This window comes from Trichoplusia ni, chromosome 18 (assembly GCF_003590095.1).
Source record: "Trichoplusia ni isolate ovarian cell line Hi5 chromosome 18, tn1, whole genome shotgun sequence".
Classification (NCBI taxonomy): domain Eukaryota; kingdom Metazoa; phylum Arthropoda; class Insecta; order Lepidoptera; family Noctuidae; genus Trichoplusia; species Trichoplusia ni.
The window spans coordinates 1,191,600-1,205,809 of NC_039495.1; the positions used below are offsets into that span (position 1 = coordinate 1,191,600).

General features: G+C 46.1%; 1 protein-coding gene across 1 annotated transcript in view; it reads right to left on the reverse strand.

Annotated features, from left to right (window-relative positions):
• Window positions 1-51: 51 nt before the first annotated feature.
• LOC113503112 (lutropin-choriogonadotropic hormone receptor-like) overlaps window positions 52-14,210 on the reverse strand; it is a 28,323-nt gene continuing 14,164 nt past the window's right edge. The window contains exons 3-13 of the mRNA XM_026884930.1: window positions 10,505-10,576; window positions 9,159-9,227; window positions 8,948-9,091; window positions 7,421-7,561; window positions 6,033-6,098; window positions 5,713-5,856; window positions 4,530-4,601; window positions 3,806-3,932; window positions 3,064-3,229; window positions 2,479-2,829; window positions 52-2,404 (exon numbers count right to left, since the gene is read on the reverse strand). Coding sequence (XP_026740731.1) covers window positions 1,011-2,404; window positions 2,479-2,829; window positions 3,064-3,229; window positions 3,806-3,932; window positions 4,530-4,601; window positions 5,713-5,856; window positions 6,033-6,098; window positions 7,421-7,561; window positions 8,948-9,091; window positions 9,159-9,227; window positions 10,505-10,576 — 2,746 coding nt within the window. The 3' untranslated portion in view covers window positions 52-1,010. The remainder of the gene's footprint in view (window positions 2,405-2,478; window positions 2,830-3,063; window positions 3,230-3,805; window positions 3,933-4,529; window positions 4,602-5,712; window positions 5,857-6,032; window positions 6,099-7,420; window positions 7,562-8,947; window positions 9,092-9,158; window positions 9,228-10,504; window positions 10,577-14,210) is intronic.

Below are 14,210 nucleotides of genomic sequence, written 5' to 3' on the forward strand. Positions count from 1 at the left end.
CTTTTCTTAAACTATTTAATTTAGGAGAATAGGCGTACAATAAAAGTCGTGTTCACAGTTCTCGTATAATTATTGTACAATAAATAAATAACACTCTCAACCACGCGTCACTCGGACACATCAATAAATAGACACGACTATGTAAGTATGTACATTTACAATATTAAACAATATTTCATTATAAAAGATTTAACAAGTTCCGCTGCAGTCATCGCTTTCCCTGCTCTTGTCACTCCGTCCATAATGCTATCACTCAGTCACACGTGCAGACATCATCCTCATCTCATATTCTTAAATCGATATAATAATGACATAGAAAATGTTTCATACAAATGTTTTCATGGTAAGTTACAAAATGTAAGATAAGACAGCACCTCACGGTTGTCGAGGTATCCTGCCTGACCTGTCTGGTCGCCGACCCACCTGTTGGGTAAAAGTGCTTCCTAATTAGTGGACAATGGTCAGCGGTAGGATGAGTGCGACACTCACCATTGCGGTAATATTATAACAGTGTATAGGTATACCTATGTATAACAACGCGTAGGTAAATTACAATGTAAGTAATTGGCACGTATTGAGCTGCCGGCTGTCGTACTCCGCTACGGTAACTCGTAACAACATACAAAAACTATTTAATGTTAACGACTCTTACTTAATAGTAGCTTAGTATACTTATTGTTTGAATACTAATCATTCATTATTATCACCTGGGTAATAAATACGATACAACAGTGCGGGCCAGCACCGGCGCCGCGACGCGCACTGCACGCAGCACGCTGCAGGAGGTACTTTGGACTCGACTGTAAATATACTTGTATAATAGACTCGTATATAAATAATCTTATATCAACATTTTCCTAAATAAATAATTATTTTGTCATAATACTTCAATTGCTCGACACCCACAAGGATGCCGCAGACTACCTAATACTGTACAAAACATTAAGTCTAACTTGTAGTAATTAATTTTATTTGTCTGGTTAGGTCCGGGCGGCGGCGGGGACGGCGACTCAGTCTTGTGAAGCGGCGCGAGCGTCGTCGTCCGGCTGCAGCTCGGCCTCGGCCGCCGACGGGATGGTGTGCAGGTGGCGCGGCGCCGGCGCCGGCAGCGCGCCCGGCGAGCCCGGCGGCTCGTCGCCCGACACGGCGGGCTGGCGCGTCAGCCGCGGCCGCGCCCCCGCGCCCCCCGCGCCCCCAGCGCCCGCCGCGCTGCCGCCCGAGCGCGACGTGCGCCACGTGCCCGTGGACGCGGTGGCGTTCGAGCCCGACGAGTCGTTGCGCGACGACGACAGGTTGGAGTCCTGCGAGGTCTTGCGCGCCACCAGCCACGAGGCGGCGCGGCGCGGCGGCGGCGGCGGCCGCCCGTACGTGCGCCACGAGTCCGAGCGAGACGACGAGAATTCCACCGACGAGGACACGGAGCCGGCGCGCGCCGGCGCGGCGGCGGGAAGGCGCGGGGCGGGCGCGGGCGCCGGCGTGGTGCGGCGCCCGCAGGCGCGCAGCCAGCGTAGCAGGCGCTCGCGGCCGGCGGGCGCGCGCTCCCCGGGGCCCCGCTCGCCGGGCCCCGCGCCCGGCAGCAGGCGGCGGCACGCGCACGCCGCGCCGTGCTGGCCGCGCGACGAGCGCTCCGCCAGGCTGTTGGTGTTGGCGGGCGTCTGCCGGTTGCTGAAGTTGGACGAGTGCCGGCAGCGCCCGATGCCGCGCGTCACGCGCGACTCTTCGATAGCCTTGCACACGAGTGTGCAGTCCTTCTTGAACTGCTTTGTGAGAATAGCGTAAAGGAAAGGGTTGCAGCACGAGTTCAGTGGCAGCACGAACACGGTGAATACCTTCGCCTCCTCGAGCGAGACTAGCTGAGCACCGAACGCAGCCGTCAAGGCGAAAAAGGCAATCGGCGACCAGCACAAGAAGTCAGTGAACACTAGAAGAGCCATGCGTTTGGCGATGCGTGAGTCGTTGGAATTCCAGGCTTGCGAACCACGGATAGCGCAGTACATCTTGAGGTAGCAGCCGAGCAGCACGAGAAAGGCGACGCCGTTGATGGCGAGCAGGGTGACCACGTAGCCTAGCGCCACGGGTGTGCTGGTTTCGAAGGGCAGGCACACGGCGAACTTCCGGTAGTCGGACACGCCCAGCAGCGGCAGCGCGGCCGCGACCAGCGAGAAGGCCCAGCCTGCCGCCATGACGACGGCGGCGTGGCGCAGCGACAGCCGCTTGTTGAGGTGCATGGCGTGCGTGATGGCGTAGTTGCGTTCCAGCGTGATCACCGCCAGCGTGTACACAGACAGCTCGGACGACAGCACACCCAGGAAGCCGGCCAGCTTGCAGCCGCCCGACATCTGCCAGGCGATAGCGTGCGCGCGGAACTCTCCCAGCGTGCCCGCATCCACCACAGCCAAGAAGCCTGCGCGAGAATCGCTGTTAGCTCGACACGACACTTGGCCTGTGTGCGGCTCAAGAGAGATTAGTGCATCTCACCTAAATATATGCCCATGAAGAAGTCAGCCGCGGCCAGGTTGGTGACGAGGAAGCGCGGTACGTCGATGCGGCTGCGGCTGAACACCAGCACGAACACCACCGTGCCGTTCCCCAGCAGTGCCAGCAGGAACACCGCCCATACGCCGCAGCGCAGCGTCCACCAGTCGAACAGGTCCACGCACGGGAGGAACGGTCCCGGCAGCGGCAGGCAGTGCACCTTGCGCGGCGGCTCGGCGCGCAGGTCGGCGCGCTCGCCCAGCTCCACGGCGCCCGCGCCCGCCCAGCCCTCCAGCAGCGCCGCCAGGCCCGCGCCCGCCCCCGCGCCCCCCGCGCCCAGCTCCGACACGTTGACTGTGTGAACAACCAGCAAGCCTCTTACAGTTTTAATGTTCATTATGACATAATTGTTAACAGAAGCAAATAAGGCTATTTTTATTCTTTTGTATCTTGAGTAACCCGCTAGGTATTGAACTATTATGTACATATTAATATGTAAAGTAGGTTTAAGCATAAAAAAAACGAAAGATTTTGGGTAGAGTTTACTTAAGAAACTATCCTTATTGAGTGGCAATTAAGAGTGCTCACAGTAGCGCGCCCAGATGTCGGTAGAGTTCGCCCAGGCGGCGGGGTCGATGTGCTGCGGCGGCAGGATCACCAGGTCCGAGGCCTCGCCCGCCGCCTCCTCCTCGCCGCCCGCCTCCATCAGCGGCAGGAACTCGCAGCAGTGGTACGCGTACGACAGCACCAGCGTCTGCAGACAAACAAGAGCGCGCGTTTGGGGGATGGTGGATACCGACTATTACCGACGCACGTCGAAGTGAGCTCTGCATGAGCGCAGTGTGATGGAGATATATTCTGAGGAGCCCCATTACGAACTGTGGGTTTATGGATTACTGAAAGGTTGACCAAAGTAAACAGAAGTGTCCACTCTGAAGAAATGACCGCGATGGGTGTCACCCGGTACTCCTAGTTAGTAACTCCGCCGGGCGCGTCACCGCGTGAGAACTGGCGCACTCGCACACAACTGCTCCTTATCAACTCACTGACATAGATTCAGATCAGTTGCGTCCTCTACACATCCATATAATAAACACAAGAACTTGTCAACTCGTGTTATAGTCAATTATTCAGAAATTATGTGGATTCAAATTGTAGTAAGGCCCATTGTGTCAGTGGTTGTCTAATAATTGGCTTGAGAGTAAGTCTTTATTAATTGTTGTAATAACTAAAGGGTTTGTAAATATAGACACAAAGTTTTTTATGGATGCTTTATTTTCTATATGCATTGGAACCTAATGAAATTCCCAAATAGTGTGTGGCAGTGTACCTGTATCCGGGGGAAGAGCTCCGGCGGGTGGAAGTGGCGCAGATGCGGGTTGTTGTGCGCCTTCAGGTGCAGCAGGCGCTGCAGCCCGCTCGCCGGCAGCCACGAGAACACGTTGTTGCCCACGTTCCTGCGAACATGGCGCCCGCCGAGCGTCTGGCTTAGTGCACAGCAGCCGATTACATTTTTTTTTGTTACTGAAAACACTATCCTATATATTTAATAGAAAATATAATAATAATATGTATCAATATAACTTAAATGCTTGCGCATTCTCGACGTCAACAGTTTCAAATGTCATAGAAAAACTTTACGCAGAGGAATCTTAATGCGCCATTCCACACCGCCTTATATCAAGGTAAAGCTGGGGTCGCTCGCATCCGACCGATGTTCCGGTCCCCCGACATTTGCACGACTTTAATACCCATGTTAATCGTTCGTGAAGCTTAGGTACGATCAGGGATACCGGCGCGGTCTATGGTTTATGCACTGACCCTGTAAGTACTTACCCACACAATGCTGGACCACTTTCAAGGTCATTGAGCAAGGTTCAAATACTTTAGCGAATTATTTTGTTTTACTAAAATTAAATTGACCACATTACATAAATTTTCTTTCTAAATGATATGAACCCACAGTTGGTCAAGTCTCCTGAATGTTTACACATTTCCAGTGCACCTTCTCGTACAGGTAGTTTTGGTGTGGAACCTGACAGGGGCATACTCACAGGTCCTCGAGCTTGGAGATGGGCACGAACGCCTCCATGTCGATGTGCTCGATCATATTATCCTCCAGATTCCTGCAACAGGACGCTGACGTTACCGAACCCTATTTACAAGCCGTCAGCAAATAGATCTATGAAAGCAATAATTTAACAGAAGTTTTTTATCAAATAATGCCAGTTTTGTAAAGTATAATCAAATTTCATTTTCAGGAAAACAAAAATAGAAAGAGGCTTATTTAAAGTTTAAAAAAAAAATGATTCTTATCTAGCACGTTTTATATGACACACTCCGGTTGGGTCTCGGGCGAGATCCACCTGTCTGTGACTTAGTTGTGTATGTATAGTCGGGGTAAATATTTTCCATCAAATTCAGAGCAAGATAACAGCCGTCACTATGGAAATGTATTGTTTTTACCTGAATCTCTAAATGCGCTTTGAGTCTTTTCACTAGTAAAACATTTATTATTCTTTTGTGAACACTGTGACAACTTATTCTTGTGAGCCCTACACAAATAGTGCAATGTTTTTACGTTTTCACGACTGTAAGTTTCCTCACACAGCCTCACGCTAGCTACGAGGCCCGGCAGCGCGCTGTCGGTGAATTTTGTTTTTATATTATTTTCCGTCGGCCAGGTTTGTGACTCTCATTAGGAACAGCCCGCTTGCGTTATCGGCGGGAATTACTTCTGATACATTACCTGGCGGCGGCTGCTTAATCATACGTGTGTTGTACCTGAGCAATATTTATTACAACGTACAGACGTATTACGTAATATGCCTCCATTTTATAAAACGAAGTCTCTCAAGCTGTCTGTTGGTCATTTAGTCAGATTCTAATGCGTTTTTTTAAGAGGGATGTGTTTTTTGAATTTTCTTTAAAACGTCGGCTGAACCTAATAAGATAGAATAATATTCCAATACATATAAAATTCTCGTGTCACGGTGTACGTAATTGAGTATTGGGTAGGTCTCAGCATCGGGCATATTTTTCATACTTTGTTATCATAAGAACGTTTGCTGGGTCAGACAGTGTACTGCAATATGTTACATCCTATCTACGAAAAACTCACAGCGTAGTCCGGTATCAAGCGTAGTTGATAATTTTTGACAAAATTCGTCAAAAGGGCAACTAACACGCTGGTATAGTACGTATATAAGTATAGTGTAAGAGAGAGTAGTGTCTCACAGCACTTGCAGGTCGGGCGTGTGCGAGAAGGCGGCGGCGGGCAGGCGGCGCAGGCGGTTGCGCGCCAGCACCAGGTCGTGCAGGCGCCGCAGCCCGCGCAGCGACTCGCCCTCCAGCGCCGAGATCTCGTTGCCGGACAGGTCGCTGCGCACCACCAACACACACTCACACATCACAAACTACCCGACTCTAGCACATTTCACTTAGGTACTTTAATTGAAACATACTCAACACGAAGGCTTGCATGTCACCGACATGTTTGATAGTGGTAGCTTACTCGCATTATTATTAGTTAGTTGTTGACTAGTGGCGGTACTCACAGCACGCGCAGCTCGGAGCAGTCGCGCAGGTCGGGCACGCTCTGCAGCGCGTTCAGCTTCACGTCCCTGTGGACACGCTCTTCACTGAGTTTACTTAATCAAAAGCACAAAGTCTTGAAGTGGGTCATTTGCAGATTATATCTCGTTAACACAATGTTCCGGAAGTGGGTCACGGGGTCAGGATCAGCGCCGCCGGGGAACAGATGGGAACTCGATACCGCGGCCGCTTTACATAACGATGTATTTATTGACAATTTGTAACCACTTTCCGCTTGTTTATTGTTCTCTCCTTGTTTGATTTAAGAAAGTAGGCCAATCATGTTGTCAAGCTTTTAAGCTTTGTCGGTATAATAAACACAATAAGTACATGTATACGTGTGTGATGCCCTAGCTCTGTATCATGTGTGTAAGTCCACATATTGGTGACTTCATATTGTCACATTCGTCTAGCCTAAGCTCTAGGAGTCTCAGTCTAGGTGAAAAAAAATGAATATATAAAATGGCTGTAAACAAAATAAATAATTAATACCTGCCGAAGAAACCACTACGTTCTTACACTTCTTACGTATATAGGGGAAACGCACAGAACAATTTTCAACTTTTATAAAATATCAAAGGTTTGGCGGTGGCTGGCTCTTGCTCTATGGCCTAACGTTAGGTCGGCTGACCGCCCCTGACTCGGTCGGGGGGTCGACAAGGCAATTGCAGGCTCTTAAAGAAACGTCTACCTTAAATAATGCAAAAGATTCTGAAATTTTCAGAGCGGGTTTGGTTTTTTAATATAGTCTACTTGTTTTGTGAGTTATTTTTAAGTATATGGAAAAAATGCGTAAATGGGCCAAGTAACTGTAACTGATTAGATTTTAAGTCGGTTTAATACGTGGAAAACACTTTAATTAAGAATATTCTAGTAAGTAGGTACCTCCTGTTGTCATTGTTGTTAAACACTAAGTCTAGAAGGAGAGAGCCGCCGTCGTGCTGGGACGGGTTCACTTGTCTTACTGAGCTCGCAGAGTGTTCTTTGGTATCCTTACTTTGGCTTTTACGTAATAACTTGCAAAAATCTTTTTACCGTTTTGATAAGGAAATTGTACAAGCTTTCGGTGACTTCACTTTAGCAGGTAGAAAACAATAATGTTTTAAGTACTTTCAGATATTCTACAGAATTCATGAATTTATAATACTGTTTCTATGTTTTTGTGTAGATCGAGCATTTAAACGAAGCATTACAGAAACATTCCGCATTATGTCCAGAAGCCCTCTCGACTAGTTAAATCCTAATCTGTATTCGATTTATAAGCCCTGGTTTAGATGAGAACGATGCGACGTTACAAAACAAGAACTTGTTGTTCATGTGTGTGTACTGTGTGTAGTGATGTAGTACTCACAGCGAGCGTAGCTGCGGCGCGTGCGCACACAGCTCGGGCGGGAGGTGCGTGAGGCGCGCGCGGTCGGCGCGCAGCGTGCGCAGGCGCAGCGTGCCGTTCAGCGAGGGCAGCGCGCGCAGCGCCCGCGCCTCCGACACCACGCTGTACACGTATTAATGTATCATCTAACAACTCATACTGATAACATTGTCCTTCACGAAATATCTTTGCAAATCTCTGCAATCAAACAAAATGTCAATTCGTCCTTATCTGGTTTCGGATCATCCGAAAGCTCAACCGTATCGGTACACAACGTAAAGGTCATAGCCGCGGCTCAACGTGTTCGGAACTCAGAGTAATGTCGACCGCGATAACCAATATTAATGGCTGGTGTTAGAGGTGGCCAACGCTGGCCACGCTCTGCTGACTCGAGATCTTTATTCGCCATCTAATCTGTTATATTGTTGATGGTGGAACGACATAACTAATAGGTATCATAATGTGATCGCGAAGCATGTGGCAAGCTGTGTGTGGGCGGCTTCGGAACAGATGGAAGTGCTTGAGCCGGATGCACCGCGTGCAGCCGGACCCATGCCGGACCTGCCGAGCTGTTATCTTGGCGAGCCGCCTGCGACCGCGATATGCACTTTATCGTAGGCTATCCTTGTTCAGCGCTGACATTGCGTAAACAACACCGATATATCCCGTCGCCTTGGCATTGACATATTTATTTGTGTACCTTTGTTTAGTTCTTATGTAAATGAAAACATTGAATCTGCTTCTTAGTTGGGTAAATAAAAATGTGACATCACTTGTGAATAAAAATAGGCTGATGAAAAGGATTAAGAAACATAGTTTATTGCTAAAACTGTTTTTGCTACTGAACGTGAGCTGAGATTGTGATGTGTGCCTATCAATGGGTAGGCATTATGGGATTGATTTATCAAGGCTAAGCGATTATGTTGGGATGTGACAGTTTAGAGGTTAGTTTTGCGTTACTTTGGTAAACGCAGAGTAATGTACAGTTTACTTTATAAAAATTGAGGAATTATAAATTGGAATTTCAAACAACAGATGTACGCAATAATCTTCTTTGATACATATTCGGAATGTGAAAACACAAGAACACATAGTAAACTTGGTAATTAAAAATCAATCGATGAGGTTTTTATTCTGGTCAAAGAAACGGATCAATACGAGCGCTGTCGGTGGGCTTAGTGTATAATAATATGTATAGGGTCCATAGTTTTTGCATTATCTACAGCCTTCGTTTCACTTGCTCCATAGACCCTCTTACCCATTACCTTAATAATTTAATGTATATTACTAAAATACGAATATAGAATATCTATTTTAATACGAACCAAGGACGGACCAGGAAAAGCTTTAAGGGAAAACCGGCGCGCAGCTTTTGTTTAATCTGCTTAGAGGACGGAATTGTAAAGCCTGGTCAAGTCGTAAACGTAGTGGCTGAATCGAATGTGGCGTCGTAAACAACATGAATAAAGTTTGTATAGCGTCATGCAGGTAGGTATGGAGGGTACTCACAGCGTGGTGAGGTGCGGCAGGTGCGTGAGGGCGCGCGCGTGCACGTGCGCCAGCGGGTTGGCGCGCAGCTCGAGGCGCGCGAGGCGGCGGCACGCCTGCAGCACGCCCGCCGCCACCACCTCCACGCGGTTGCTGGCCAGCGAGCTGCAACACGAGGCGCGGTCACACCCACTCACTCACACTCACTCCACTCACACACACGCATACTCACAGGTCCTCCAGCAGCGGCAGCAGACGCACCGCACCCGGCACCTCCGTCAGCAGGTTCTCCTCCAGGCGCCTGCACGCACACATACGCACACACCTTCACATAAAGCACTATATGTTGCGGGTTCATAACGACTATACCAAATTATTTTAAAATGAAAAGAAACTGGGTCAGCGTCCTATTTATGAATTTACGCAAACACAGCAAAACGAGCCTAATCTAAAAGTCCTTAATGTGAGGTCTTTTGGAGGTACTTATAATTTATTTCATAAATAAATATCATATTCCTGACGTTCTCGGTGCCTAAACATAAACAAACACTGACTAAACCTTCTGCATGAATAAGGGAATCTAAAGTCTTCAAATCATATACTTTGACTTTTGTATATTGTGACTTGATTGAATGGACCTGATATTATATGAAAATTCGTAAGTTTGTTGATCACCCTCACCCTCGGCTAAACATTATCTCTTCTCATTATATCCTTGTCAAAGGTGACTTTTTCGAAACGAAAATGAAAATGCTAAGTATATTTATTTAAGGATTTAGTCTATCGAAACTCTAGCGGTTTCAATAGACTAAATCCTGAGCAAGAATTATTTATGTTTTATCTGATACATTATGATTACAAACTAGTGTAATGATCATCAGTAATACTTACTGTAATCTGTAATGACTTTGATCATTTAGTGCCTTATTATAGTGACGCACAAGTTGGGGAGTTCGCGTTACAAGAAGGATGATTTCTTATTCACAACTTTAACTGAACTTTATTTTAATTGAACAAAATTTTTTATTCTCACAGACTGCCTAATAAATGCTCTTATGTTGTGATAACCTATTCACCGAACTGTATAAGGAAACTCCTCTTCTGATGAATAACAGGAGTAAAGGATCAATCAAGGTACTAGATATGTACGTGTAAATGAGGCCTCGTCAGTCCCACACCGGGGCGGCGGGGTGGGCGGTGGAGGAGGGGGGGGGGAGGCTGCTGTTATTGTAAGTTTGAAGTGCGCCTGATAGCGCTCTCCATCATGCCGCCCTAACACACTGCGACTCTATAACTTAGCTATTATGATAACTTCCAGTAGTTTGCCAAGTTTCCCTCACTAGGGGAATAACACTGCTAAAGATCATCTTAGTTGTGGTTTCTTTGTGTGTAGTTTGAGTGTTCATTAGGCAGGAATTTGCCTCTTGGGATTATTAAAAGTTAATAAGCAGCGTATAATGTCTCTCTGTTTTTGAAATGTCTGAACATGGCATAGATTAATTAGGGGCGCGTTTTTGTTTGGGGTCGCGCGGCAGGGCTGACTCGCGCTGCTTGCTGGGCACCACTGCCACCACTTACAGCACTCGCAGCGCCGGCGTGTTGGAGAAGGCGCGCTCGTCGATGTACGCGATGCGGTTCCGCTTCAGCACCCTGCGACACAAGCACACGTCAGCTCTACACGACTACTCACGATGTGGTCAGAGACTCAAGTCGAGACGATGAGACGATGACGTCGTTAAATAATTCTCTAAAACTCGGCAAAAGCTAGAGCTATTACAGAAGTCAAAACCAAAGTAAAGACGGCATCGTTATTGTTAAAATGTTGTTTTACCTTATACATACATATGACATACCTACTTATATGTTAAATCTTAGGCAACCCCGCTATGGCGATGTCAACCCTCGTTATCAGCACACTGCGTGATCTTGCACATAGCGTATTATTTTGCTCGAACAACCTATTCTGACTATTTTAATCTAATTTTTATAATGACTTGTATTATAATTTAATCGTTGTGTCCGATATTTTTTTGACAGCCCTTTAGATTTAATCATTCGCTCCGCCCAAGGCTTTTTTTGCTCATCATTTATAATAACTTAAAAGTGCGAAAGTGTCGTAAAAATGTCGGCGTAGCCGGTCAACAGTTTATCCAGGACGGCGTGCGGCGGCCTGATCGTGATGACCTAATAGGATAAATGATGCAGAGTAGAGCACTACGTCATTAATTTTCGCTCATTGCCGCATTTCTTTCAGATTGCGTGCAATTGTGACTGGCTTGGTGGTCGACGACCGAGCGCAAGGTTCTAGATTTAAATCCTGAACTATCCAACAAAGGTGTTGAATAAACTTGTCGAAATGAAAAACTAGGGCATTAAGTGTTGGATTTAGTGTAGATACCAAAGTTGTATACCCCTTACACGTCATTCAAAACATGTTGATTTTTTCATAATAAATATATTCAACCCCTAAATCAAAACCGGATTTTGTTGTTTGTATCATCGACTTTCATTCGAGGTCTAATTACCATAATGCCGGGATCGCGATGTTATGACTCGCGGTAATATATCATGCCGCTTAGAGCGAGTGTCAAACGGCGTCGTAAATAATGATGGGCGCTGGCAGCGAGCCCTCGTAAAGTGGGGACAATGCCCATTACGGGAACCGACACCACATTATGGTAATGTGGAGCCAATAAATAAAATACTAATAAAATCTGCGGATCGAGCGAGCAAACCGAAGCGGCGCGGTGGGGAGGTGGCGGGCGGAGGGGGGGGGGGGGCACGTGCTAGAACAAATAATGACATTTAACAAGAACGTTAAACTGTATCCACATAATAAACAAGAATCACTTAAAATACAACTGAAATGAAACAAAAATGTCGTGATAGGCTAGTTTTGTGGCATCGTGGCACGCTTGGATACAGCAACGAGTATATTAGAGGCTCCTACAGAGTAGCTTAGAAAAGTGAGAGAAACTCGCTGTCTTGAGGTGGTTCTCGAAGTGGTTCACAATATAGGTACAATGACGGCCATTGTGGTGATGTCACGTGGAGCAACGACAAGGTAGAGGCGGACTAGGACCATCTTACTGCCCAGACAACTCGAAGAAAGAAAGATCGAACAACGAGATTCAGATGCACTGGGAAAGCCCTGAGTGACTAGTGTTATTATAGGGGTGGAACACTCACATCAAGCATACATATATATATATATACATATATATATATATCTTTTATTACTTATTATTTATTTATTATTATGGGTATCCATCTTTTTTGCAGGATGATTCGTCGCTCCATAATATTTTATTAAAAAATTGTGGGTCTTCTCTTATTCTGCGCAGCATTTCCCTACAAAATCTTACTCGTAGAGGATAATCCCTTGGTTGCAGCGACTGTACTCTTTGGTAATGGTACGGGTACAGTTCATGCCTTTTCAGAATTCAGTGTACAGATCTTGTAGAAATGCCCGTTCTGCGAGATAAGTCACGGACCGATAATGTTGAATCTCGAGTGACTAAATTCAATACCTCATCGTCGTTGTGTACCCGAGGTCGTCCTTCGCTTGCACCGCCTACGCCCGTGCCAGGTATCCTCCCCTCGGTGTATGCGTTATGGACTCTCCCAAAAACCCGATGGTCTGGATGTCTTCGATCAGGATATCTCTCTCGATAAAGTCGCGCTGCTTCTCTACCCACGCCTCTGCATTCACCGTAAATAAAATGCATGTCAGCATATTCGCGCGGAGTATACTGAGACATTTCGTATCCGACACTGCACTGTAACTTTGTAAAATTGGTTGAGCAAACCCAAGTCCAGAAAACGTAGCCAATATCGTGGAGATCACCAAAACAACAAGTCCAATCAGTAAACAAAACAGAGTCCAAGGAAATAGCAATGAGAAACGGCAGAGGTAACACAGGTAGAACAAACACGATACGCACACTGTACGGTGCAACCGTACATTGCGATAATTGCACTCTCATCAGAATTGTAATGTATTAATTTCCAGTCAATTTTATGTTATAATTCAGTTCACTTTCGGATCGCGTCATAGCAACACCTATCATTTATCATCCATTAGTTAAGAAGTGGACTCAATATACGTATCAAGTGAATAATCTATAGTTTCATTCAATATCAGTCATTATCTATCAATCATTATCTATCAATCAGTAAAAGACGTACGGAAAACACTGTACATCTTTTTGGTCCTTCGAGCCGGATTTGCAATCAGTGACTATTTGGTGAAAATCAGTGACTATCAATAACATTATCAGTGACTATCAGTGACTATATTTGACTCTAAACTGTGCAGTGCTACTAGCAAGAAAGGAGCACTAACCAGGGAGTTGCAGTATATACAAGTAAGATCGTTTTAATTTATCGCTAAGTAAAAAACTTACTTCATCATGGAAGATATTCACGCAAACCAGGCTGAAATTTTCGAGGCTATGACCAAGCTATCCGCCAACATCAAGAAGGATAGCTTTAGTCGTAAGGTTGGCGATTATTTTAAACGGCGTTTAGAAACTTTAGAATCTTATTGGGCTGAATTTCAATATAATCATGATCGTCTTTGTACGGAGGAAAGCAGGTCTCACCCGTATTTTTTGAACAACGAATATGAGCGGGCAGCAGAGTTGTACAGGTCTGTTAAAGCGTTAATCAATCAGCAGCAAGGATTGACAAAAGCAGGGCAATCTGTTGTCTCGGATCAGGAGGAGAAGCTTCAACAGCGAGAAGGTCAACCATCAGGTACGTCTTTAACAAGTATGCGAGATGAACAAGCATCAAGACGTTCGTCTCCAGAACGGTCATCAAGAGGATCATCTAGCAAGACGGATGATATGCTCAAAAAGCAATCTAGCAACATCAAAGCATTTCAGCGAACCGTAGCAAGTTTTAATTTGGACGAAATTTCCGAGAAATGGGAAATGGAAGATGCTCTGAAGACTCTACAATCAAGATGGTCTGTAATTGATACTTTGCACTGGGAATTGGACGGAGAATTGGAAGAAATGGATGAACAGTATGAACAAGCATACGCTAAGCAAGAAAAAATATATAACGACTTAAAAAAGGCCATAAATAGCAAGTTATGGTCTGTTGCCCATAAAGTACGTTCAACCCCAAAATTGGACATACCTATTTTTAACGGATCTTATCAGCAATGGACGTCTTTTAAGGACTTATTTACAGAAACAATCCACAATAACTATTCTCTGTCAAACGCTCAGAAAATGCAGCACCTCAAGAGCAAGTTGAGAGGCGAACCTGAAAA